Source organism: Anser anser, assembly GCF_964211835.1.
Source record: "Anser anser genome assembly, chromosome: 8".
NCBI lineage: Eukaryota > Metazoa > Chordata > Aves > Anseriformes > Anatidae > Anser > Anser anser.
The window spans coordinates 21,535,705-21,562,748 of NC_139728.1; the positions used below are offsets into that span (position 1 = coordinate 21,535,705).

A 27,044-nucleotide genomic window follows, 5' to 3' on the forward strand; every position below is an offset into this window, starting at 1 on the left:
GGCAAAGGTTTCACTAGAAATTGGCAGCTCGCATGCTTCCTTCTCGTGCGGTAATGAGCCCGCGGACACTTCCAGCAGGGATCTCTGCAGCTGCTGCCAGAAGGAGTCACTTGTGCAGTAAGTGCCCGCGGCACCTCGAGGCTCTCTTTGATAGTGAAAGTCATAGGAGCGAGTGAGCACCTGCCTGCCAGCGAGGCCAGGCGCGGCTGTCTGTCTGTCCCTTGCAGGGGCATGCCTCTGACAGCTCGCGCGATGCCATCTGAAAAGCAGCCGTCCTCCGGTGCTGCTGAGGCTCCAGCGATAACCCCAGGCAGGAGACAACCCCTCCTTCCTCGTCCCAGCACGTGCCTGTCACTCGCGGAGATGTTGCAGAGGTGGTGGCAGTGAAGATTTATTTATTGTTAACCTTTTGTTTGGAGCTACCTTTCTGCTTTAAGTCAGCAGGTTGCTTCTAGTCCTCCTGCAGTGTGTTACGCCACCTTCCCACCCCAATCAGCCTGCCCGTGCTGGAGCCAAGGCCTGACCGCTGCCAGGGCTCTTGCCATCTGCTCAGCCTTTATTTAGAGATTCTCTTCTTCCATTCACGGCCTTGTCACAATTCCCTCAATGGCCTTGTCATGCTACGCGTTTGCCAGGGCAGTCGGCGAACGTCACGGCCTCGTAGTACGCTGGGGATTCCTTGGAATCCAAAATAGCCTTGCAAGGGGGCTGCTCTGCATCCCTGAACATCTGAGGAGCCAGGATGCTCCTCCTAACAGCTTGAGGACAATAGAGAGGCTGGGAGTCTCTTCTTGCTGTCCAGCCCTAGTAAAACCTCACCCACATGCATGCATTAACAGTGAGCTTAGAGCCCCTGGGCAGGCGGTTTCTCTGGGTCCAGCTGAGGAGGCAGAACCTGCTTTTTCTGACACTGTCACTTGCCCTTGGTGACAAATGGAGCGTCCAGTAACAGTTTTCACTCCGGAGTCTCCTTCTAGACTGCAAATAATTTCTTTCTCTTTCCTCCTCCCAAACAGTTGTTTTAAAATATTTTGTTTTGCATTGCCTTAATGCATTATGGAGGTGAAGCTTGGTTACAGAGTTACGCTGCCTGGTCCTGTGGAAGCATTGCCTCGTGTCCTCCTGCCCTCCTTGGCCTCTGGTGGAAGGGGACAGAAGCTGGGCTTTTGTTCCTTCGTTAATAAGAGGAAGCTTTTGATTTGGGAAATCATCTTAGGTCCTATCATCTTGTCCTGTCCTATCCTATGAATTTGACTTTTTCTCTAAATAGCCATTATTAATAATCCCCCAGAAGTATAACGTAGGAAGGCATGGCTGGTGAGTAAGGCAGCCAACATGCATGAAGGACATGATGAGGCTTGTGCCAGGGGAGAGGCGAGAAAGCCTCTTCACTGTCCTGTGGTCCAAGCACACAGTGCAAAAGACCACTGCCACTCTCAGAGGATGGGGGATTTTAGGAGCAGCTGATAGCAGACATACATTACCGCATCGTCAGGATGGGTCAGTGCCTGGGTCGGGGCAGCTGAACCAGTACTAAATGTTGAAGCAAAGAATAAAGAGAATACAGTCAGAAGCAGGCTCTTCTGGCTCCTACCAAGTCTGTGGCTGAGGAAAAAGTGAGAGAGTCTGCGTGACTTATTCTGTGGAGAATATTCTGTGTAAAATATTCTGTATTCTTCTTTTTTTTTCTTCTTCTTTTCACATTTTGGTCTCTTTCTTGATAGCCTGTGCTTCTTGAGGGGTTGTGCCCCCATGGTCAGACACCAGTGCAGTGATAGGAATGGCCCAAGGGAACCAAGGGAGACTTGCACATGACAAAGGAGTCTAGAGTGGTTTCCAGAAGATGTAAGGTGCCATGTTAGAGAAGGTGAGCCAATTTTTTCCCAGTCTTGGTGAGAAGAGAGGCTGGAAAGTATGTGGGTACGCTATAAAAAATCTTGCCCCTGCTCACCAGAAGAGGGAGAAGATTTTAGTTCTGCCCCGTGTAGCTTTCAGCAAGCTTTCAGATAGCGCCGTGGTGACGACCATGCAGGAACCTCGGCAGACAAATGACCCAGTTTGCAACACGGGCCTTGGGGGAGACTTCCTGGCCAGATTCCCAGAGGAAGGTTGTTGGTATGGAAAGTGCAGGCTGGAGCTTGCCCGTCATACATACCTGCATGCAACGGCGTAATAAGATTAGGCAGGTCACTGCATAGCTGAGAGCTGTTCCCACCCAGGCATACTTAGGGTGGCTGTAGGTACACCGTCAGCCATCAGCTGGTGACAGGGGCTGCTCTGATGCCATTGCAGCGTGCCTGCACAGCACTCGATATTATCGGGTGGATGCGTGCTGCACAATAAGTTGTCCACCTGGATTCGATGGCCATCACATCCCCAAGTCTGTAGCAACGTTCACCTAAGCTTCTGAGGCAGATGAAGAAAACTAAAAAATATTCATAAGTACATTATTATGAAAAAATTCCAGGTATCAAACCTTTGAGAAGAGTCTGTATTTGCAGGAGTAACATCATAGATGACCCCAGTTTTAGACAGAATCTCCTTAAAACTTCAAACCAAGATTCAGTTGGTATGCTTGCGTTTCCACAGTATGCATAGCTTTTCTCCTTTTTTGTCCCTTGCTTTGCTTGCTGTTAACAAAATTCAGTCTTCCTTGCACTATTCTTCCCACTAGAAAATAAGAAGCATTTATTCGTGCTAGGCTTCAGTAGTCCTTAAAGAACCTTTATCCCATATCTGCCAAGACAGCATCATCTTCGTTTCTGGCTCAATAATCCTAGCTGTGACATGAAAATCAGAGAGATTCAGTTAGCATTTTACTCTTCTCTAGTTCCTCTTCCTTCACATCATTCTTAAATGAAGAGACCAAAGCAAAATTACTGCCTGAAAAGGCTGAATCATAGCCCTACTAGGCACCCTTTCTGGGATTGCCTCACCATCCTGCTTTATCCTGAGACAACTTCTTCCTAAAATTGTCATCTTCTAATTAATCTCTTCTGATGTCTGCTGCCATCCAGCTGATAGTTGCCTTTTCTGGGTATTTGACACTCCTACCTTCTCCATCCATCCGTGACTCAGACAAAGTCTAAAAAAAAAAATGGAGAATTTAAAGAGTTGCTTTTTTTTCCACATTTCCTTCTTTTGAAAAGCTAATGTGAGCAAGGGCCAAATGAAGAGCTAATGCAGCTGTCTTGAAAAAGCATCAAGAGGGTGCTCATGTTGCACTCTCCCTCTTTGGCAGGCACTGGCTGTATTTAGACATCAATATTATGCAAATCTGAGTAGGTGCATTTCAAGGTCATAGTGCATGTAAACTCAGGTTAGACTGGTAGCTGCCGCGATCAAACACAGACTCGGAGTATCTGAAGCGATATAGAGGATTTCGTTCCAAATCTGGGGCTGATTCTAATGAAAGACACCATTCCATAAACAGCAGAGCTAACAAAATCGCCCGCTCGCCTGTGATTTATGTCCTCCTCCCTCTTGCACCACAACTCTCTCAGGTTTCCTCCACCTCGTAAATACCCCCTGCCTTCCGTTTCATCCCTGACTACTGCGTGCTTCCCTGCTGGCCAAGACATGCATGTTCACTGGGCCATACGTATGTGATCGGGCACCTGGCAGACGTAATGAGCAGGTAAGTGCTGAGTTCACACGGCATCACCTCCACCTGGCCTCCCGTGCAGCTGCGTGGGGTCTCTTCCACCCAGCCGTGCATGACTTTCCCACCAGTGCAGTCCCTGCTTGCTGAGGACCTCGCGCTGCCCACGTGTGCAGCAGATGTTCTGCCGTACCGGAGCAGAGCTGTGTGAATCCAGCACATGGAAAAAGTCAGAGGACATCGACAACAGCGAAATGGAGACGTCGCCCAGAGGGGTATCAGCCGTTCGTGCAAGTGTTAGTGGAATAAAGATGTTCTGTGTTAACACTTGAGGAAAGAACTACAAGAATCATTTGAAGTCTGCAAAGCCTCCCTTAGCCTAAGAGATTTGGGTTCAATTATTTAGTTTATGCATGAGATTTTGGGGAGATTTACTTATAGTCTCTCTGAATCTACATAGAAGAAACTTTTTTTTTTCTCAAAAGACTCTCTAAAGTAGTTGGAGGAAGAATATTTGAAGCGAGGCAAACAACCAAAAAAGGCAGCACATTTATATCAGTATAATTATTTGTGCTACATCTGCCCTACAGGCTTGATGAATTTGCTGCTATTTGAAGTCTTAAAATTGAGACTGGATGTCTTGGTAAAAGTTCTGCTCAAGTTGTGGGAGAGCGAAGGACTGGTAGAAATCCCCAAAGGAGGGTGCACCGCTCCGTGCTACGCAGGACGTCCAGGAGGACGTCAGCAGGATCTCCCTTGGCATTTTGAGCTGTACAGTTACGAAACAGCAGAATGTGGTGGCTAGGAGCTGAAGCTAGATAAAATCAGCCTGGACAAATGTAATTTCCTAGAGATATGAACTTTTAATACTCAAATGACATACCCGTGGAGGCAAACAGTGGCTTCTGACAACTTCTGAAATACAGATTTAATCCAGTGTCTGGGAAGATTGTTTTGCATGGTGTGTACCAAGGATCGAGCTGCACTCTTGTGTGGCCTTCTGGCCATCCTTTTCTGTGACCTATGGGAACCCCTGTCTTCACTCTCTGTGACCCATTTGTTGACTCTGAGGAGCAGGATAGCAAGCCAGTAGTACCCTTGGCAGCTTTTTGTTGATGTTAGTTGCTTCATTCAGTCGTGTGTAGGGTTCACTGCAATTTTTTCTCTTCCCGGTGCATGCTCAGCCAGCTCTGTTTCTGTGTCCTGAGGGAGAAGGCTTCATGGAATCTGAGGTGAGCAACCTCCAGCACAACAAAATCCCCCAGAAGAGCCCTTCGGAAAGCATTGCAACACCACAGGATGCTGTGAGTTCACCCATGTGCAGTCTGAAGACTCACAGAGGGGGGAGAAACATTGATTTGATTTTGTAAATAAAATCACATGCTTTCTATCAGTGGCTGAAAAGACGCTCCCTTTCACAACTCCAGGAATTTTGCTATCTGCGTTTTTTTCTTTAAACTGAAAAAAAAAGTTTGAACAGTAAATATTTATCCAAGATGTGTGGTTGTTAATATGATCCAGTCTTCAGTCATTTTGAATGGTGTCATGATGACAGATGTTAATTCAGAAAGGAATAGATTGGACAATTTATGCCCAAAACACATGTGTTCCTTGGCGGCCTACATGGATTACTTGCATAGTTAGTGCTGTCTGAGCAATTTGTAATGTTGTCTCTGCCTCGAAGCACCGAGGGCTCCAGGACAGGGGGTTGATCTATATCTCCAGTTAGCTATAATAAACACCGAGGTAACTAAACTCCCTGCCTGCTTTTATCTTTCCAAATTTATCTCTCCCCCTGTGCTACAGCTGTGCACGGTGCTTCTGGTTCTTCTTTAGAAGAAAGCAGTTTCTTCCAGCAGCAGAGGAAGATGTGCACGGGGTGCAAATCCTTCACCTCCTCCCCTGGAGCTCATCTCTAGATTCAGCTTCTCTCCTGCCGCAGCACACAGTTATTTAATGCAAACACTCAACAACTGCATTGAAAATAAACCAAACCACTGGAGGTACTAAGCAAGAGGGAGACTCTGGGAAAGCCTTGCACTTCTTTTTGACAATATTTAGATTCTTACAGTTGTGAGTTTATGGAATATGTCAAAGGGTGTTTCTTTTCTTCTTAGGGCCAGGTTTGTGGAAGCGTTAATATCTTCTGTATATTATTTTCTTTAAATAGGAAGCATACATTTGGAGGAAAATGGCCAAGCTGTTGGGTGCACGAGGCTTTTGCTAGGTCAACTCGGGAGGTTTTCTCAGCTGGTTGATTGGTTGTGTTCTGGCCATTTTCCGTGAAATTAATTTTGCCCACAACTGACAAGTATGGCAAATAGTGGGTCTGGCCCAGGCAATCAGTGCTTTGTTTGGAAAAACTCTCCAATGTAAATGTTCTGTTTAGATGACAGTTTATTTAAATTATCGTCTTCTAAGAATATTAAATAATGTTACTAAAAAACTCATCTTTTGTAAAACACCTATTATTAATGCAAGTCGAGACAATAAAGTAGGGCAGGAGCTTCCTGGCATCTTCCCAGACTCTTGTTATTTTGACCTTTCTGCTTTCTCCTTCTAAAGGATGCTGGATAATTTGTATATGTTCTATACGAACACTCAGTGAACATAGAAATTATTTGGCTTCTCGTTTCAGCAGAGATGCCAAAATAGGGGAAGACAGCTTTTTTGTGTACTCTTGCTGTAAAAACAATGTGAAAATTTCCCTGGAGACTTGCTTTAAGATAACTTCAGAAAGTGATGAGGGTTTCTAGGCCATAATTTCTACTGTGGTGATTCTTTAGCTTTTTTTGTTGTAATGTGCCAAGAGTTTAGTCTAAATATGTGTTGTTTAGTGAGATGAGATCTTGTTTGTATTCAAACTCACGAACCAGTTCAGCTCCCTAAAAAGACTTTGCTGATGGCTTGTCCTCAAGTGCCCTGGGATACCCTCGTGTTTTGACACCAAAACCTGCAAAGACAGCGCTCTTTCTTTCTTTTCCTTTTTTCTTTTTCTTTTTTTTTAATTCTTTGGTTCCAGCATACTGTTATAAGCAGAGCAGGTAGCTGTGCTTACAGTTTGGCTCGCCTTAGGTTTTCTTTTGTAAGCGACTAGGAAAATGACTCTATCACTTTATTATACTTTCACCTTCGCGCTGATGTTTTCCATGCCACAGGTTTGGCTCAGCTGGAAAGTTCAGCTGAAGTAATTTAGCTGTCTCTCGGGTTGAGGCTAACAAAAATGCAGGTTTTCTACCTGCTAGAAACAAACAAAAAAATACAAACTCTCCCACCCCATTTTGATGAGACACTAATTCTTCAGTGCAGCGGCTGGGAATGGGCCAGGCTGTGTCCCATGGCAGCCTGCTGGGACCCTTGCAAATCCTGTAAAATCCCATGGCTCACTTTGTTCCACGGGGGCTGTTAGATGCTGGCAACTCAGTTCTGAGTGCACCGAGCATGGTCCATGCTACCAGGCTTCCTGAGCATTGCCTGCCTTGCTCAGGTGCCCTTTCCGTACCCTTAGTTGGAACGTGGCATCTCCAGGATTTAGGAACAAAATGGGATTTTCCTTCCAGTTGCTTCTCCGCAGCGAGATGGGGGCACAGGGCAGCAGAGAGAGCAGGGGGTGTCCTCGGGAGCCCCCTCCCCTGCAGCCTGGGCTGGTGCGTGGCAAGAGAACAAAGCAGAGCCTCGGAGGCTGAGGGTGATGAGTCCTGGGATGGCAGGGAAAGGAAGGGTTTAGCACCAGCAGGGAACTCCTCCAAGTGTGCAGTTTTGTCAGGACTGAATAGTTCAGGAGCCTGGTAAGGGGATGCATTCTCCTTCCCTAATGGCTGATCTAGAATGCAATAGCCTACCAGGGCTTGTAGTTGCACTTAGAGGACTGTGCTGTAAGTTTAGTTACTCCATTTGATGTAGCTTTTTTGCTTGAGTTGATTTTTTTTTTATTGTATTGAGTTACACTGTAAAACTTTTTAAAGAGCTTTATGGTTGTAAAGCAAGCCATCAGAAGCTAAGAAAAGCAAATAATTTAACGTTGTGTTTTCAACATTAATTCAGTTCTCCTGTGCAGATGTTATTTGTAATATGGATGTAATAATGTCGTCCTCACTCTTGGAGTACTGCTGTCTATCTGGTGGAGGGGGACACAGCGACTTAGTCTGATTTCTGTCATGGAAGAAGTTCAGCCTTGGTATGAGCATCTGCAGAAGCCATGGAGCGTGTTGTGGAGAGGAGAGAGCAGAGCAGAAAGAATGGCCTCCTCCATTCAGCCTTTGAATGACCATTGTGATGCTGAGCAAGTCAGACCAGAAGTTCCCAAACACTGTTCAAGTCCCACGAGGCAGATGTGCAGGAAAGGTGTGTGTTCAGCAGCAGGAAAAGCTAAATGAAGTTGTACTGTTCTGAAAATGTTCTGAAAATTGAGGATAAGGTATCTGAAGTTGAACATCAGAAGGCAGTGGAAACTGGGTATTCATCAGTGTGTTTTCTCCTCTGTAAAATGTTGTGATAGATGCCAAATACTGTAGAGATGCTGTAAATATCAAAGTATTGCTTGTAAAGCACTTAGATGTATGGCAATATTAGAAAACTCGTGTGGGAAAATTAGAAAGTCAGTGTTCACAACAGAAATACTGAATTTCTGAAGTTGCAGGGCTGTCCTGCCTCAGCGCTTACTAACATGTGGATTTGGCCTTTCAGACATGGTATTCTTTTAATAGATGTTATGTGAGTATGACATTTCATAAACTATGCAATAAAAATAATAGTGAATTAAAGGGACTGGTCCCCTATGGTTATAAAATATCCCCTAAATAGTAATAATATTATAGGGCCTGTTCTTCGTTGGGAGTTTTCTGAAACTGTACTCCTTTAGATATCTTTTCATTGAAGGGTTATTATTAATGGACGAAAAACCACAACACAAACATAAATTATCTAAATCCATTGCTTTTACTAACAACTTCCGTCTTTCCTAAGATATTTCAAAACAGGAATATTTCTCCAAGCTTTGGCTCAAAATCCAGCTTATGTTTTGAACGAAAGAGTCTGTAGTAGAGTCTATCCATCACCCTATCTGCACACAGCGCAAGCACATCTTCTGATACGCCGTATGTGAGCTATCATGTATGCTTTGACTTGTGAAACGCAGTGTTCATCAGATTAATCTTTAGTTTTCTTTGCAGCCAATCTGATATGTTCCAAGTTCCATTTTCTTCAGAGGACAACCTCTTTTGCTACAACATTTTATCTTACAACTGTGAATTATATTTTAAATGTAGAAGTACATTAAAAAGAAAGGAGTTACATTGGATTTGCAACATGCAATGTCCAAAAATAAATTTGCTCTCCTGACTCTTTAAAGCTTGTCTTGGCCTCATGGTACCTAGTCCTGGGAACAGTCAGACAGCAGATGAGCAGTGCAGGAGGTCCGTGTCTATAGGTGAACTGTATCACACCCAAAGTTACATAGTTCAAATGAAGTGCAGCAGGGCTGTTTGTATATACTTTGCTATTTATTCATAATAGCTGCTTGCATGCCAACAGGGCAGAAACTTGCTACTAGCAGCCATGGGAATGCTGTAGTGTAGAAGACTGAACTGATATATAATGCATCAATGCTTACTTCCCAGATGGCTTTTGTCACTGCTGCGGTTGCTGCTTTCAGAGCCAGTGTCTCTGGACGCGGCAGCTCCCTGTTCTGTGCAGTCCACGTGTCCGGCACAGAGTTTAAAGTCTGCAACTCCCACTTGGAGCTAAGCTTCCCTTCTCTTGTGGTTTTCGTACAGAGATCTCGACCTGGCTATGAAGCCTTCAGAAACTAATTTCTAAGCCAATGTAGTGAAGTATTTATTATTAGCTCAACTCAGGAAGAAGCATAGTTAGATTTTTATTTTATGTTTTGGTTTATGGTGTGTTTTTTTTTTTTGTCTTTAAAAAGTACTGTGTTGAAAGGTGCTTTTGTCTTCATCCTGCTTTGCTGCTGTCTTTGCCACTGAAAACTCAGTAGAAAACTCTGAAAACTCTCTGGGTAGAAAATCTCTTTGGGTTTCACACTGAGAAATATTGGTAAAAACTAAATTTGAGGGGTTTACAACCTATTGGGAGTCCTCTTGGGCGGTATGTTAGCTGATAGTGCTGTGAGGCTGTTGGGAGATGGGACGTACTGACAGGGGAACAACCTGGGAAGTTACAACCATTTGATTTTAGACTTAGTCAGTGGGAGGGTATTCAGAGAGAAGAAACAATTATAAATACAAAATACAGAGCTGAGTGCTGGCCATTGGAGCTGTGTACAGAGGGCGGTGAGGGGTTCTCCATTGCTTCGAGAAAGCTGGGTGGGCTAGTGGGTCTGGCAGTTGACCATCAACCTGGATTGCAGGCTCTCAGCACTTCTGTTCTCATTGCTAAAAATTCCTCATTGCTTTGATAATCAGTGGAAATGGTGAAACTTCATTTATATTACCACTTGTAGAAAAACATTTTATAGGCCACCATGTCTACTTGACCTCTGAGAAATGCAGCGTTGGCTGATAAGATGGTTATTTTCTAGCAAAAGCACACCTTCCACGTTTAATCCAGTTACGCCTGAGCAGAAACCTTTCAGAAACCTCTGGATGGATTGCCGCTGTACCCTGTGTTTGCGTGGCGGTGAGTGCTCGTGGGTGATGGGTATAGAATAACCACATTCCAGCCTAGGTGAGGGCAGCGGACTCAGTGAACCAAGTGCTCCGAGGCACTCTGAGGTCTCGTGACTGGCATGTCATTCTCTGGCTTTTGCTTTCCATCTTGCCCTTCCTCTCCGTTTCTGGTGTTATCAAGGTTTGAAAGAGCAGTAATCTCCATTTGCCACAGGTTCTCTCTCCAGTCTTGTCATCTTTCTTGTTGCTCTGCAGCACAGTATTGCATACCTGGACCTAATTCAACTTTGTGTGGCACATAGTTGACCTTTAGAGCCTCTCTGTCCCCTTCCCATCAGACTTAGAAGTCATCCTGAGCAATGCTTCTTGTACTCCTAAACCTAGTAGTACCGCAGAGGTACAGAAGAGGGATCATCCGTGTCATCAGGGTGCCGTAACATTACCCCTCATTTTGCATAAATATTGGAAATGCAGTTATTCTGTGAGACAGCCCCTAGCTGTTTGTAACTTCCTTTAAGGTGTACTTCTTGACTAAAGGTCTGAGTTTCCATATTTTATTTTAGTGTATGATGTGATCCACCTTGGTAAATCTGGGAATAGGAGATGGAAAACTGAATGGAGACAAAACCAGCCTGCAACAAACCATCGGTCCCCGTTATCTTTCAGTACTTCTGTGAGTAGGCAGAATGAGGGATTATAGCAGGACTGCCCTGCACCTGGAGCTGTTCAGTGAGGTGTGCCGTGTTTTATCCCTTCCTTATAACTTGCCATCTCTGACATTTCGCGTGCTGCTCCTCTTTGAGGTCCCGGAGCTGCATCTGTAGAGGGGATATTGCTGCTTCTCTCCCTAGATGAGAATTGTACAAGAGATTGGCTTGAAAGCTCTGGCCCATCTAGATTTTTGCTTTTTAGTCTCCTTTAAAACCTTTTGCACTGTCCTTTCCAATTATACAGTTTTGAAAACGCTCCAGGATTGCTTAGAAGTGCTGTGGGCCACAGATACTCGTACTTCAGCCACGCTCTCCTGTCTCCTCTCTCCCCGTGTTGCTTGTTTCTTTATGCTTACACTGTAAGCTCTTTTAGGCAGCACTTGGCACCACGTGTGTTGATCAGTGACTAAGGTTCCAGGTGCTCGGTAATACCAACAGATAATAAGGGTGGGAATTTAAAGCGGGGATGTTTTTTTCAGCCTAAACCCCGAGGTCTCCGTGTCAGCGCCAGGAGGTGATGAGGTACTGTGGGAACATTGCCTAAGCAGTTTTCAGACTCACTTTCTGACTCATTATCCTAATGGTTATCAGGAAGAGAGATACCGTGTCCTCAGAGACCCGTCTTCAGGCGCTGCAAGGAAGCAGGCTTAGCTGCCGGAGCAGGGGATGCCCCCAGCTCAAACCACGGCTTTGACCTGCTGAATCTGGCAGGGAGCTCCTGCCTTCCCTCCGAGCGCCTGCCGCTCCTGCTCTAGCTCCGTCTCTCCTAATAGCCTAAAGAAGGGACAGAGTTCCCCGACAGGAAGCGATTGCTTTGGAAACCTCGCCGAACATCTGTGTCCAATCAGACCGAACATCTCCACGAGGCAGAACAGCGGCCCCGTAGCCGAGCATCAGCGGTAGCGAGGAGCCTTGGCACGGGCTGCGCTTCCGACCGTGCAGCTCCGAAGGGGGTTGCGTCAGGGGAGCAGCCTCCCGGGGCTTGCAGTCGTGGTGGTGCTTTGTTTCGTAGCCTGCCAGTGACAAGCTGCAGAACAAAACCACAAAGCTCGAGATGCAGCTCGAAATTACAGGGTTTGTGGAGCCAAACCACAAGGCTGAGAATTTCAGTAATTATAAGCCAGGAAAACAGTTTTTAGTTCTTTGTGAGTAAGGAAAATCCCAGGGCTTTGCCTACTGTGTAGGTAGAAATATGAGAGCCGTCTGCTGAGACTCCCCATCTCTCACTGGAATTATTTTAGAAATTACAAATGGAAAACATACCAAAATGAAAGATGACCTGAGATGTCCCTCATTAAACTAAGGGGAATTGCACAGAAAAGTTTCAGGGAACAGCACTGAGCAAGCAGAAATAAGACTAAAAGGACAAACCAGCACAATTTCAGAACCGTGTGACAGCCAAGGAAAGTAGCCAGGGAAATACGCTGGATAAATGACAATAGGAACAGCCACAACAAAAGGACCAAAATGGACAGGTTGTATTCCCAGCTATGGATTGCATCCATGTTTGGGTTGCACTTGCACTGAACTGATGGTTAGGAGCACAGGTTTGGTCCTAGTGGTTCACACAGCACTGGAAAAATGAGCAACTGTGATATGTGTAATTACATTTTCCCAAATTGCTCAAACAACAACAAAGTCTTGAGACTTTTTATGCTTTGTTATTTTTTCTCTTTAACATTATATATGTGTAATGTTAAAAAAAAAAAAAAGTAAAAACTCCTTAATGACCAGAACTTCTGTAGAATCTTCTGTGAAGTTTGAATCTAAACAAAAGGCAGTTTCGTTTTAAATAGCTGGCAGACCTTCGATTTGTTTGCAAAATTTAAGCAATGCCTTATTCAGAGCTGCACGTGAAACCTTAATTCAACTTATAAATTTATTTTAGTTTCAGGATCACACGGTGTTTTTCCAGGAAGTGTCTGCTTAAAACCATGGTAAGATGGTTTCATCGAATGAGTAGCTGTTCAAGATTTTTATCATCTTCATTTCTGTGAGACCTGGAGCATGCTTAATACAAGTGGAATCTGTTATTTTTTTTCCCCTGGAACTGAAAGACCTTTGCTTTACATGTGCTTTTAGGAAATTCTGAAGGTTTAATATTTATAAATTTTTAAATGAATTTTCACAGGGGTACAAAAGTCAACTGACATACCAAATCCCTCAAATCTGTTGGTCAAATGGATGTAGTGCTTTATTAACATTTGTAAAGTGGGATTTTTTTTTCCAATACTTTTGGTTTGAAAATGGTAGGAACACTCAGTGGTTGAAAATGTGGTGTTGTAATGGAGAGTGTTAGATCACTTTGACTGCAGGCATTCTTGCTAATTCAACTGTGATGAAAGAACACGAGTGTTAGTTAGATTTTTTTTTTCCATTTAGGGTCCTGAGAGCACTTTACCATTGTCAGTGTGTGAACTTTAACTCTCAGGATCCTTGTTCTGGTCAGCAAAAGTGTATTGTGTTTGAGCAGCCTTGAGGTGGGATCAAAACAGGGTATCAGTGGCATTTGTCTGTCTTAAGACTATTGGTTTGGATAATGTGCATTCTTATTTCTTCATTGAATTTGCAATTTCAAATGCAAATTTGCATTTGAATTTGTCATTTTGTAGGGTAAGAACCATCTACCAAAGTTTCATTCTTCAGGATCTGAAATTCAGTATTAAACATTAAATATTAATCGTGAAACGTGAGAGTGGTCTACATGGGAAGCCCCTGTAAGGTGTTGTGAGAGTGCACACAAGCTGTGCACAGTACAAGCAGTGTGAGAGCAGCAGTCAGCACGGGCTGTGGCGTAATTACCATCAGTAATTACAGGGGTGGTTGCTACTGGACATAGGAGGCTCCCAAAGATTTTGTGGGAGAACATCAACATTTTTTAAAGTGCCTTGAAAGCAACTGTAAAATCACTGTTATACTGCAAGGAACCCCAAACTGGTGTAAATAATGGCTTACTGTTTACCTAGCATGGGGTTTTTATGTGGAGTTTAACGTCTGTCTGTTGCTCGCCTTGGAGATCGCAGGGAAGATGTGAGAAAGAGGTATTGAACTGGATTACCCTGCCAGAGCTGTCAGCAGATTAACATTCCTGCTATCCTCCCTCTGCCTCGCTCTGCGTTTTTAACCCAAACAGCACTGAAACATTAGGATGTAATGGGGCTGGAAGTCCGTGAACAAGGAGCCCCCGGCAGCTCTGAGAGCGGTGCTGTGCCCGTCCCACGGTGGCTGGACCAGGGGGAGCACAGATATGCAGTAATGTGGCAGAGAGACACACAACCCCCTCTCTAGGCAGGACTGCCGAGCAGGGCAACAATTCCAGGCCAATGTTCTCCCACCTCACTTTGCAGGGTGAAGACTTTAAATAAATATACGCTGGGAAAAATAATGTTGTTTTTTTTTTCCTTGTGCTATGAACATGCCTGGCCCTTCACAAGACTGTATGGCACCTTTATAAGCTTATGACTGAATTCACCTAAAACCTGACAGCAGGTAATAAATCTAGGATAACGTAGGAAGAATGCAGCTTACACACTGAGAGTAGAGCTGCGCGGTCATTTTTAGTTCTCTGAATGTTCTTTAAAACATTTGCTATCCAAGAGTGCATCCCCTTGCAGGCAGGTGGGAGAGATCACAGCGTGTGCTGGAATGCTTAAGGCATTAATCAGACCAGCTGAAGTGCCAATAAGAATGAAAACGTGGCACCGGGGAGGGGGTTATTCATGCTGAAGCCCAGACCCCTCTGTTTTCCTTACACTCGTCATCCAGCCTAGCTCACGTGGATCTGAAGATGATGCCATCACCCCTCCAGGGTGTACCCTCCCACCATCAGCTTATACAGTGCCTTGTGGCAGTGAGCAGTGACAGCGGGAACTGCTGCCAGTAGTGTATTTTAGTAGAATAATAGCAATCTGCTATTTTTGTGTATAATTATTTGCCCTTTTTTTTTTCTTTTTGTTACCAGAGTGCCTCTGATGGCTTTTGGAAGTCAGTCGCGACCCGTGTCCCGAGAGAGCCTCATGAGATACGTATCCTGAATCCCTACTTCATCCAGGAGGCAGCTTTCAGCTTCATTGGACTGCCTTTCAACAACGGCCTCATGGGCCGAGGGGTAGGTATAAAACAGAGCAGGCAGAACCAAGGGGAAGGGCAAGAACAAGCAGCAGAGGAGTAGGATTTCACTGTTCTTACTTTTCCCTCTTGGCCTCCACAGTCGGACATTGAAGGGAAGGGACTTTGGTTCTGTTGTGGGGGCAGCGCTCAGCCTACTTAAAGGAAGGCAAGATCCTTCCTTTTTGGTACCAGGAAATGGCTGTTCCAAAGCCCCTTTTCCGGAGGCAGCTCCGAGGCTTCCAGCACCATCTGGGTGATTTCTTGCCATCCACAGCCTGCTAGAAGGGCAATTCTCTGTGTGGCTCTTTCCCAAAAGGAACAAGGAACCCTGCTCTTTGTATGCTCAGTGCATCTGGACGTGGTGCAGGTCATGCCACAATTTTATAATTTGCTGTCCTCAAGGAGACCGCAACCTAAAATCACTGATATCGCTCTGCTCGTCCTGTATCCCAGATTTATTGTAAAAGAGTGTAAAGGTTTGATTATGAAACCTATGAAACCTAAGAAATTCTGATCTTACAGTGGCATGTTTTAGATGTAAAAGCTTACAGAAGAAAACAAAGTAAATATAGTTTTAGGTCATAGTTATTAACAAAACACCTTAGTGATCATTCTAGTATCTGTCATTATAGAATATTTGCGATGTCACAGCATGGATTTGGACTAGACAGAATAGTGCCTTATTTTCCATTATTTTCCATGCTCTAATTATGTAGTGAATTCTTTTTACCATATTAGAGAAATGTGTTTCCTGAAGATCAAGTAGGTGGTGGGTGCCTGGAGGTAAGAAGTTCACTACTTAAAATGCGGTGTGCAAGATGTGCAGACAGATTCAGCCACAGAGAATCATTCTTTTCAAAATGAGAGCTTTTGGCATTGCTGCACATGTACGTACAGAAGCTGTCATGTGGTTCTGGAAACCCTGGGTTTTCACTCCAAGCACTGAGGGTATCCTACCCAAATACTCTCTTCAGCTAGGATCTAATGTACTTCACCTCTCCGCATTCCCCGTGACTTATCCTTAGAAGGATGTGGTCTTAATTTGTCTTCCAGAAAATAAGGACTGATGCCCCAAAGAGGGACAGAAATCATCAGGACTTTGCCTTTATTTTTTTCAGATTTGTTTTTATTTTTAAACACGTTATTTTAATACACAAGATATTACTTAAGCTGAGAGGAGAGGAGAGAATCCGGAAATGAAAATGCTGTGAACTGAAGTTTATGAGGTTTTGATAGGTTGTTTAACACAGATCAGATTGGGAAATGAAGGAAACTAAATTGAAACCTCATGTTTCACTTCATGAAAGTGCATTAAAAAATAGTTTATGGAGCTTTAAGGCAAGCAATCTCTGCCCATGACCCCTGCTAGGTTGTGTAAATTGTAGGTTGTTCCTTGAGATGGGGCAGAAAGAGCTCTGCAGGTGCAGGTACGTGTGTGGGGCCGGGATGTTAGTATACCCTGTGTGTCTGGGCAAGGAAGGTTTAATATAGTGATTCTGTCAGAGATTAAAAACGAGGAGAGCACCTGTAGCCTGTTGGTACAACTTTTACTGCAGACATCAAGTACAGACTGCTGTTGACCTGATTGGACTTCACGCTAGTGAACACTGCTGCATCAGTGTGAATGCTTCAAAGGAAGCCACTGCTGCCAGTATAAAGAGGCTGAGGAGAACCCTGGTGATACAGATTTGACTTTGTTTCTCTGAGAATTTGAATGGGATGAATGGAAATCAGAGCCATGTAGGCCAAGAATCCAACTCCGCTTAATGATTTGAGAGGGATCCAGCAAGATGAGTTGGCCCTGTGAGGCAAGCTAGAGCAAGGAGCATTGCTCCACAAGAAAGCTATGTGAACGTAGCTCACACAGCAGCTGCAGAGCATAGCTGCTTGGGTTCGGTCATGCTGTAGGGCTGCAAGATGGCTTGGGAAACTTTATTCAAGAAAAAAGCAACCTGCATGGGGGCAGGTTGGTGCCTCCGTGCTGAAATGCACGGGTGGTGTGATGGGCAAGCTACACACAGGAGGATCAGTGCTAGGGATGCCTCAGTAATCGAGGCTAATATGAAATCCTCACAAAGGGCAGTAATATTCCACTCCTCTTTGGTCCTGATGCCTAAATAAACTTCAGTGTGCCTCCTGCACACCACATATGGTAACAATGTGCTGCCAATTAACTTTGTAATTTGGTGGCTTTTTCAGCAAGGTTGAGGAGAGCTAGTAAAATAGTTCAGGGCTGATCTCAAAGCGTTTTTTCCCAGGATTCAATAAAGGCTGAATGTAGTAACAGCCTCTGCTTTGATAATATAATTTGGGCCAGATGGTTCTGGAGGATAGCAGGGGGGTGCAACTCAGACGTATTTAGATTGAGCTTGTGGTATTGGTGGCTGGCAGTCTGAGCAAGGAGCAAAACTGATCACCCACAGTGAGCAGTGACTTCTCTCTGGGACAAGTAAAGCTTTTCAGTTTTGTCAGCCCATTTACTTAAGTCTTCAGAAAAGGGAGAGCTCTTTCCTCCTACATAGAGACTTCTCTTTTCTTGGGATAAAATGATAATAAAGAAGAACTTCAGTGTAGGATCCTAGCAGTGTCTGGGGAAGATTAAAGACGTGAATGCCTGAAGCTGGTTTAACACAAGAGAAATGAGCTACTCTCCTTGATTAAAGAATCCTCTTAATGAGTGGGCACAGGCCTGGCTGACTAACTAGACAATGGTGTATGCCTGTGGTTTGTGTTTTGGTGGAAGTTCTGTGTATGCAGGTCTTTTGGGCTTGAACCCCAACAGCAGTGGCATTGCAGCTGGTAATTCAGGCATGCAATAACCTACCTCGCATTTGAGACAAGTTACTGGAGGACAAACACGAACATCAGTTCAGAGGTGGCATTGCCTGTTGCATGTGAAACAATGTGATGGTTATTGCTGTGGTGCTTTTCACTCTATAGTGAATAGTCCTATCCATTCAGTAGTGCTCAGAGCCATTTGATCCGTGACTTTCTGGCTGGTGAGCCATGGTATGAGGTGGCTGGGAGGGCATTTCAGATGACACGAGTTGTCAGGTCTCTGATCAGGAACTCCAGCGCAGAGTGGCGCTTGTATTTCTCGCTGCTGGTACAGTGCATCCATGGAACTGCTTATGACTGAGCTTCTCCTGAGACTAAATTCTGCTGCCCAGAATTGAAAGCCTTTGGTTTGTTCCTGTCCTGGAAATGTCTGGATATACAGACCTTGTTAGGAAGGTAAAACATCCACCTCTGGACTTCACCCAGCCTCAGCACCAACTTGCTGAAGGAGGAGCCATGTGCAGGAGTGTTATCAGGCACCCCACCATGGATTAGCACCTCTTCAGGGTGCTGACAGCCCGCATGCACTTGGGGATTAACCTCTGATGCTGGAGCGTTAGCACTTTGTGCCCCAGGGCTTCTCTTTGCTATTACATAGTGTGGGCAGGCAGTCTTTCTGGAGATGCCAGTGATGACCCTGGTAAAGCACATACATGGTTACCACGGAGCAGCTAATGTAGTGAAGTCATGCCTTTGGCTGCTTTCTGTTAACTTTTTCAGTCCTTAAGAAACACTCTTTGCGTTGAACGGGAATGTGCTCTATTACAAATGGTGGATCAGAGCTTGTGCATCAGGTTAGATGCCATCAAAGGTGTTAGACTTAGGCTAGGTTGTGTAGGAGCTCAGCAGTGAGGTGGCTAAACTGAAGCTGCTGGGCACCTTGTCGTGTCTGCAGGCTCAGGTCCCTAGCCTTTCCGTTTTGCTCTGCTGCAAACTCTGCCAGTTCTGGAGGCTCCCTTGTGCTCACAGCAAGGGACAACTATGGGACAGGAAGGAAGTGTTGGAGATGTTCTGTTTTGTCTCTTGAAGCCCAATATTATAGCTGATTCTGTGCATGGATGGAGGTAGCTATGGAATCTCCTGTGACCGGGACCACTCTGCAGAATGACAGGCACTTATCTGTTCACAACAAGTGATGCTAGATTCCCTTTTATGACATATTTCCAAACTTGCTAGCTAAGGGAAGCAAAAAGTATTTTTCACGTTGTTCCTGTGCAAACATAAATGAACAAAAAGAAAATGTGGTGGCTGTTCCGTATAGCACGTGATGGCTCTTTATAGTTTTATTTTGTATTTCGTTTGTTTTTAAAGTTTTATTGCTATTAAGTGATCAGGTCTGCAACTGATAAAACTATGGTAGCAATTTTTCTCGGGTAAGTGAATTTTCAAGTTTTCCCTCAAATTAATTAATGTAATAGTCAAACCAATTTGAGTATCTAGTTGCGGTATAGTTTTGGGGGAATTATTATTTAGCAGCATTCACCCTTTTATTTAAAAAGGTAACAATTGAAATAGTCTGAACAATCCAATATGCTTTACCCTGAGCTAAGTGAAATCCCATAAATAACTGGAATTCATTTAGCATATTAAGGGAGTCAGATATTTCTAAAAACAGATTTACAGCAGTCATTTCCTTCCAGTCCAGAAGGCAGTGACACAGGAGTGACCCGGGCATGGAATGAAAAGCACTAAGAGATTTTCACATGCACCAAGCAAAAATCAGTTACAGTCCCCTGGCTGAGTTGCCAGCACTGGATCTCCGGCACAGGTCCGGAGGTGATGCTCAGCCTCCATTAAGTCCAAAGAAGGGTTGGTGTTCATCTTGTTAATGTCTTATTTTTTTCTATGAGCAGAAGGTCTCTTCAGAGGGTCCATTGGAAGATGAAACAGCAATGTCTTGAAGACAATCCTTTCATTTTTCCTCTTGCAGCAGAGAACAACAGAGGAGGATTTAGGAGAACCTGTCGTATGTCTGTATTGCAAATGATATTTCTGGTTCCCTGACCTGGTGTTGCAGCCTGGCTGTGTTTGCACCATATGGAGCTTGCAGTGCTCCCTGACCCTACACAAGACCTTTGTATAGATCTTTGCATCTCTTCTCTTTATGCTATTCTTACTCAGGACCCGCCATGCAAGTGCTCACCTCACTTATGGAAGGCATCATGCCAGCAGCTCCTGGAAGGAGCCATGCCCTGTATGCACAGGCCACCTTTGTGCAGCTCCGCCATGGTGACATGGTGCTCACCACTACTGTGTTTGCTGTTAGTTTGCCTTCTGCTTTCATGGAAAGCAGTATCCCAGTGTGTGACAGGGCCCGGGTGCCTCTCAGAGGCATGCCTCTGCTCAGAGCCACATCCTTCACCAGCCTCCTCTGGTGTATCGGTCCTGTCCAGGTGCCTGTCCGGCCCTGTTGTGGCCAGGGCTGAAGAAGAGAAGGATTGTGCAAGAGGCCTTATCATAGGTGTATTAACCCTTCTCTCCAAAACAAGGACCTCATTGGCCTAGTTGGAATATCTACCATCCCAGCAGAAGTGGAAGTCTAGCCTAGGCCTAGTGGATCATGGGCCACCAGGTGCTTTGGGTTGCTGACACGCAGAAGGCTGGCACAGCTCCACACACCGGGGATGTGTAGGCCAAACATTTTTAGGCATTAAGAGGTTTTCAGGTACGCTTCTCGGTTACTGCCAAGCCATCTGGTTGAAAGCAGCACTGCTTGGTGGTACAGGAGTACCCAGGCACGTACAGTGCCATGAGCAGGAAGACAGGATTATGAACCCTGAGGGGAAATGTTGGGATTTTTTTTCCCCTAGTAATGGCCTAAAATAACAAGAGGCCTGCTCAGTTGTTTGAGAGAGTTTTATTTTCATAACTCAACACAAGAGGTGTGGTGGTTGCTTTGGTATGTCTTTGGGGCACGGCACAAGGGTGTGTGTGCTGAGATAGCACTGACGCACTGTGCAGGGCATAGCAAGCCAGGTTTGGCACACCATGTCCAGGATGCCTAGCTTCTTTTGGAGTGACCTGTCCCCCAGCTTGCCCCGTAGGCTGTACTGGCTCATTAGGTCCAGATTAGAGTTTAGCAGCAAACCAATTTAAGTGCCACCAAACAATCAGGAGAGCTTGGAAGCTGTGTAGATGCAGCCAGAGAATAATTATAACTGTTCCCTCTCTCTGATACGTGTTCCCTCTCATTTGCCAATTCTCTGCTGAGAAAAGAGGAGACCCCTTTCCTCTGGATCTGGAGAACACTGCTGGGTTGGCTTCTCTGCAGTTACAGCCCAGGATCTGTCCCTAGATCCTACAGGTCCTTCTCTTTCTTGAGCCAGGTGGACAAGAGGCAGTGCTTCATTTTCAGCAGAGATAAGGAGGAGCAGAAACTCAGCAGGCTGTCACAGGAGAAAACTGCTCAGTTTCTATGGTTTACACCAAATCAGGACCAAAGAATTCTATTGACTTAAAAATGACATGTGCTTAACCATCAGTCGTGCTGCTTTTATACTTCTGTTCATACTGGCTCCATTTTTTTGCCTCCCAGAAGTCTCTCAGATTCCCCAGTTCCTGTTTAATCTGTCTGATGGTTGATTCCTCTTCAACAGAAGCGGTCTGGGGCAAACACCCCTGTTTTGTGCATTTGATCCACGTGCATCTGTGGGCACGCAGAGTTCGTACTTGTGTTCTTCTTCTTCTTCGTGGTTCTGTAAACCATGCCATTACTAAGGGTGGGCTCTGCCTTGGTGCATCCACTGCACTCGGTGAGTAGCAGGGATGATAATTTCTGCAAGAATTTTCTGAGTGGTCCTTTCTATTCCTCGTGGATCTGACTGCAGCAGCAGGATGTGAAGCTTCATTTCAGCAGTAAAAGTGTAAGTGGATACAAATCTTGGTCTTCAAGGGGGACAAATGTAATAGGCTGTAGCCACCATAGGTATGAATATAAATAAGGCATCGCTTAATTAAAAACTGTCATCAGATCATCTGTTTCTGAACATGATTTTAGGACAACACAAAATTATTTTGCTAAGGGTACAATTTGAACTTTTGATATTACTGGGTCTTAAACAGATTGTTTGCCTTAAAACTGGAGGTTAGGAGATCTTTGATATTTTAATCATTTTACAGAGGAGCAGGCAGTACTGAGATACTGGGATGCCAGGAACTACTAAAGGACAGAAGTAGATTAGAAAATTATCCCCTATTTTTCCATAAAGGCTATTGCAGGATTTATACATAGAGTAAAGTGAAGCAGGTATTTGGTGACCAAAGGAAAGTTCACTTTTGATTTCTGTTATCAGTTATTCTCCAGACAGAAATAAGAATATACTTGAAAGAAAGTTATGGTGGTTTGGCAGTTCTCCCATTAAGGTTGGGTAGTATGATTAATTCTCTGTGGTTTTGCAAGACTCACATTAGAAAGTTAGCTCTTGAAAGTTAACTTAGCCAGTAAAATTCCCTCCAGGCAAAGACCCCGTGTCTCCCTCGAGCTGTACCGTGGGAATGGGCCGCGTGTAAGTGTGGGTGGTGTCAACTCCATCGTATTCTCCAACAGTGACATGTTCTCAAAAACGTAACCATTTACTCGCTGTGTTTTGGACACTGTAACTATAGCTCAGCTAAGGGAAACGGTTTTGTGGCACGTCCACGTATCTGCTGATGCAATTCGAGCGACATCTGAGTGTCATTTCCTATGTAAAACATAAAGCTGAGAATATCTGAATTTGAATTGCCACACATGGGAAGACAGGATATTCTTGTGTACTTTGAAATTCAGTGGAATTTTCTTATCCTTGCTGAGTAAACTTTTTCTGTTTTTTCTAAGCCCATCCTTGAGATTTTATGACGACTAGTGAATTAACAATTAACTAAATTAACCAGAATAAAACCAATATTGTTTGTGGCAGACGTGGTCATTATAAAATGAAGTTAAACAGCAAAACCGAAATGACTCTGTCTTTCTTTTCCTAACATCTAGAGCTGGCACAGGAGGATGTAGTAAGGTCTTTTCATTTCAAATGCGCACTGTTACAGTTGCGTTGCAGATGTTTGAATTTAATGATCATTTATTTAGACGTGAGCAGTTTTTGCGTTTTTGCACGTTTGTCTGCATATTAGTGTAACATCAGTGCGTTGTTATGCAGAGCGTGTTGAGTTCTCCATAGCACGTGGGTTGTGCTCCCAGCTCTGCTCATCTCAGCTAGGTATGGGTGGAGTTCTTCCCTTGGAAAACATCAGACTTGGGACATGGTCAGGCAATCAGAAGTGAGCACAGGAGTGCGTTGCCAAAAGCGGGTTCCTTTGAATGAGAGGCAGAAACTCAAAACATGTGCGTTCCCAGTCTGTTGTGAACACGGGGTGAAATGCAATAGCATTGCTCACTGGTACAGGGTAACCCCTCTTACACGCAAGATGTAAGCGCACATTTGGTTTCTACATCTCAGCTGAGAGGCTGTCACCCTCAGTGACTGTCTGAGCATGCCCTCTGAATTCATGATACCTTTGATATGGTGGTGTTGGATGTCTTACAAATAATGATAAGATATGTGGGTGGATTTCTCAGCCTCTCCCTAGCCCCTGGGGTAAAGCTACCTTAGCAGATTGATCTGGTTAAAGGGGAGTTAGAAATGTCTGTGAGCTGGGTTTTTACACTGGAAACACTCATCCATCACAGCAGTCATGTTCATTTGGACGTGCAAGAGCACCGTACAGCAGCACTGTAGAAGCCAGATGAAATGGGAAGGGCTGAGGCTGGACTTTAGTGCAAATGGCAAGTCAACAGCAGGGAGAGGACAATCAGGGGTGTCCCGGCTCAGAGGACTAGTGGCAGTTTTTGAATGGCTTCCCAGTATGCTGGGCTAGGAGTGTGGCACAGGACAGTGCCCTTTGCCTGTGGGGCTGCCCCCGAGCACAGGAAGGAGTCTCAGTGCACAGTGGGTCTGCCTGGTCTCCTCTCCATCTTCTAGAGCTGTTTACGCGCCTCCTTTAACTGCTTTTGTTAAAGCACTAAAGCACTAAAATAGAGCATTGTACCATTCCTCACTTCCACTCTGGTGTGGTGGCTCATTTGGGACAAGTATACCTCATTAGTCTAGCTCCTAGCTGGAGGTCAGTAATATGTGTAGACCTGGAATCCAGCCTTTACGTATTTATTAGTTTCAGAAAACTAACATGTCCACTGAGACTCATCTTCCAGCTCGTCTGCTGCCCTATTCCCAGGAAAGCAAAGCTGTGGGACAGGAATCTGACTATTTGCATTAGTCCCTCTGCCCTGCAATACTCCCCTGAAGAGCTGGGTCATGGTGTCTCAAACAAGAGCCATTGCTTTTGTGCCAGGTGCTTTGCAGGAAGCAGGCTAACAGGATTTTCTTTACAAGTTGGGAAGCTGCTGACCCTGCAAACTGGCACTGGGCATCTGATGTGCAGATGTAGCCAAATACCTTGTTCTGGATTTTGTGCTTAGTAGTAGTAGTTTTTCTTTTTAGCAGAGACAATAAGAGGAAATCTTTGACAATAGAAATGGCGACTTGCTAATGACTTCCATTCCTGCTTTCTTTCCTCTCAGAACATCCCCACCTTGGGAAGCGTAGCAATAACCATGGCGCTCCACAACTGTGATGAGGTGGCGGTAGCTGGGTTTGGCTATGACATGAGTTCCCCCAATGCACCGCTGCACTACTATGAGAACATCAAGATGTCCGCCATCAAAGAGGTAGGGAGCTCCTGCTGAGCACGTCGTCTTCCCAAGCCCACCGACCACCCCGACCGCAGAGCCTGCCCGGGACGGTGATCGACTCCCAGCTTTCCTGCGTGGGTCAAACAACAGCTCCACCCAGGCATTTGCCCGTAAAACTCCAGACATTCCGCCAAGCGCAATGTGTGTTAAAAACAGTTATTTCTGCTGGGAAAAGTTCTCTGGAATGTGCATATAATGTGATTCCTTATTCTCAGAGCAGCAGAGAAAAGTTTTGCTTAAATGTTGAGCCGGGTGAAAGGGAACAAATATGCTCAGGGGCTGAAAAGATGTGGCCTGCTACAGCTTTGTGATCTGTTGTATTGCTCTCTAATCCATGTGCTTCTTCTGCTAGATGATCCCCTGCTCAGCCCCTGTGAAACATGGGGGAGGTGAGATTAGCCTGTGCAGGCTGACCGAAGCAGCAGTTAGCTAGTGTAAACGCATGGAGGCTGCTCTTCAAAGCCACATCTACCTTAGAAACATTTGCTGGTGCTATCCCAGTGAGACAAACAGCCCTTTTAGAGGAAAAAAAGCTCTCATGGTGGTATAATGCAGCAGTATTTCAGGTCTGGCCATTTCCTGTGCTGAACTAGAGTAAGCTTTGTCACTGGCCTCAGCACCTTCTGTAGTGGGAAAAGCTGCTGAATTTTTTGGTAGAGCCCTGTCTTTTCCAGCACAGATGTGGCCCAGATTTTCTAAAATTGCTCCTCTGCTTCACTGGATAGGGGAACTTTCTCTGTCCTACTCCACATTGTGAAAACAGAGTGATGTTCAGAGGGAGAGAACAGTTGTGTTGTTCATGGACGGCTGCTGTCTGCTGGCGCTTTTATTTGTCACCTCAACCACTGTGCCATTGATCCAGGTCAGGAGGGAAGCCTGGAGGTGGTGTTTTTCCAAATCATAAGATCATACATGTCTTAGGACTCAGGCTGCACAGCCTTAGGCTGACTGAGAGGAATTAGCAATCGGTACCGGTCAGCTTGAGAAATGGAAAGAGCATTTCTAATTATCATAGCAATGAGGCTTTGGAACAACCTCTCAGTAGAGACCAAGAGAAGAAAGTGAGATTGGGAAAAGACTGTGAGGAGGTCCCTAAATATGTCAAGGAAAGTACCTCACGATACATCATTGTGATCCTGAGGTACCTTCTGGGCCTGTGGAGGGAGCAGGAAAGTCTGTCTCTTCCAAGACTGTCTGCTCTTGGACATGGGGATACTCACAGCAGGTGTCCTGTGCCGAGCCTGGTTTGCAACCTAGAAGATGTCTCTGACATCAAGTACACCCACGCTGGAGCTGACAAGAATGAAGTTATCTTCCTCTTGCTCCTTGCATGGGTTGAAGGAAGGAGTTGGCAAAAGGCACTGGATGACAGGCTGTGGCCCTCTGCTGCAGGAGAGGCATTAAAATGCTCCAAGGCCTCACCTGGGAGGCCCTGATGCAAGTAACGCAGCGTGCAGTACGTTAGAGGGAATGGCTGGGCCCTGGCACTCGGTGTTACTCTTGCACCCGCCCACCCCCTCGTGCTAAAAGCTGCCAAACATCAGCAGGGAGCAGAAAAGCTCTTACGAACAACTCTTTTTGAAAGAGGAGTTCAGAGGAAGAAGTCAGGAAGCACCACGGAGAGGGGTGTGCAGTGAAGTACGAGCTCTGCCGTGAGCTTCCCGTTCCTCCTCCATTCTTGGCCACCTTCTGCCGTGTTCTTTATTTCTGCCAGTGGGCTGCGCGTGGCACCCTGGGCCTTATCACACCTGCATGCACTTAGGCCTATTTTTCCAGGCCTGCTACCCCATCTTTTGGCTCCTGGAGCTAGCCAGCAGACACATCTGAAGCTGCCAGTGCAGATTGCTTGGATTTTTGATTCTCGAGGTCAGCACCCTGAGCGAGCTGCAGAAGCCAGCGGGAGACAGGAGGGAGTCGCTCTTGGGCAGTGTTTGTATGAGGTCTGAGGGATAAAGCTGGCCAGGCACAGGGCAGTAGATGGGGATGAACATGTGAAATGCAACCAGCTGGGTCTCTGAGAGAGTCTGTGCGTGGTTTGACAGGCCTCTGTTGTCTGGGAGCTGTCAGTTGGCATGTCCAGGCTCTTCTGTACGGAGGTGAGGGTGCGTTGAAAGGTCTGGTGGAGCCTCACTAATTTAGATGTCAGTGGGTTTTTTTCCGCAGCCGGGGCTGCTGATGAGAGCTCTGCTGAGCTGGTGCTGGGAGGAAGGTTCCTGTTCCATCTGAAGGCTGGTTATATGATCGGTGTCTGCCCGTCTAATCCTCACGTGCTCACCCGCAGGCTCCTCTTACATTTCTCTGCCCTGGTACAAGAAAAGCCGTCTGTTCCCGAGTATCAATAATTAATGCCCCTCCTGCCTCTGCCCCTCCCTGTATGACAAATCGTTTGTGATATTGTGGAATGTGAAGAGCAGAAAGAGGATTGCATTTCT

General features: G+C 45.4%; 1 protein-coding gene across 15 annotated transcripts in view; it reads left to right on the forward strand.

Annotated features, from left to right (window-relative positions):
* Positions 1–27,044, forward strand: part of ST3GAL3 (ST3 beta-galactoside alpha-2,3-sialyltransferase 3) — a 180,295-nt gene that overhangs the window by 139,949 nt on the left and 13,302 nt on the right. For 13 of the 15 annotated variants that reach the window (XM_083845538.1, XM_083845541.1, XM_083845539.1 and 10 more), the window contains 2 exons: positions 14,899–15,045; positions 24,442–24,588. In XM_083845538.1, coding sequence (XP_083701664.1) covers positions 14,899–15,045; positions 24,442–24,588 — 294 coding nt within the window. The remainder of the gene's footprint in view (positions 1–14,898; positions 15,046–24,441; positions 24,589–27,044) is intronic. The other 2 variants (XM_083845531.1, XM_083845536.1) reach the window with 1 other exon arrangement.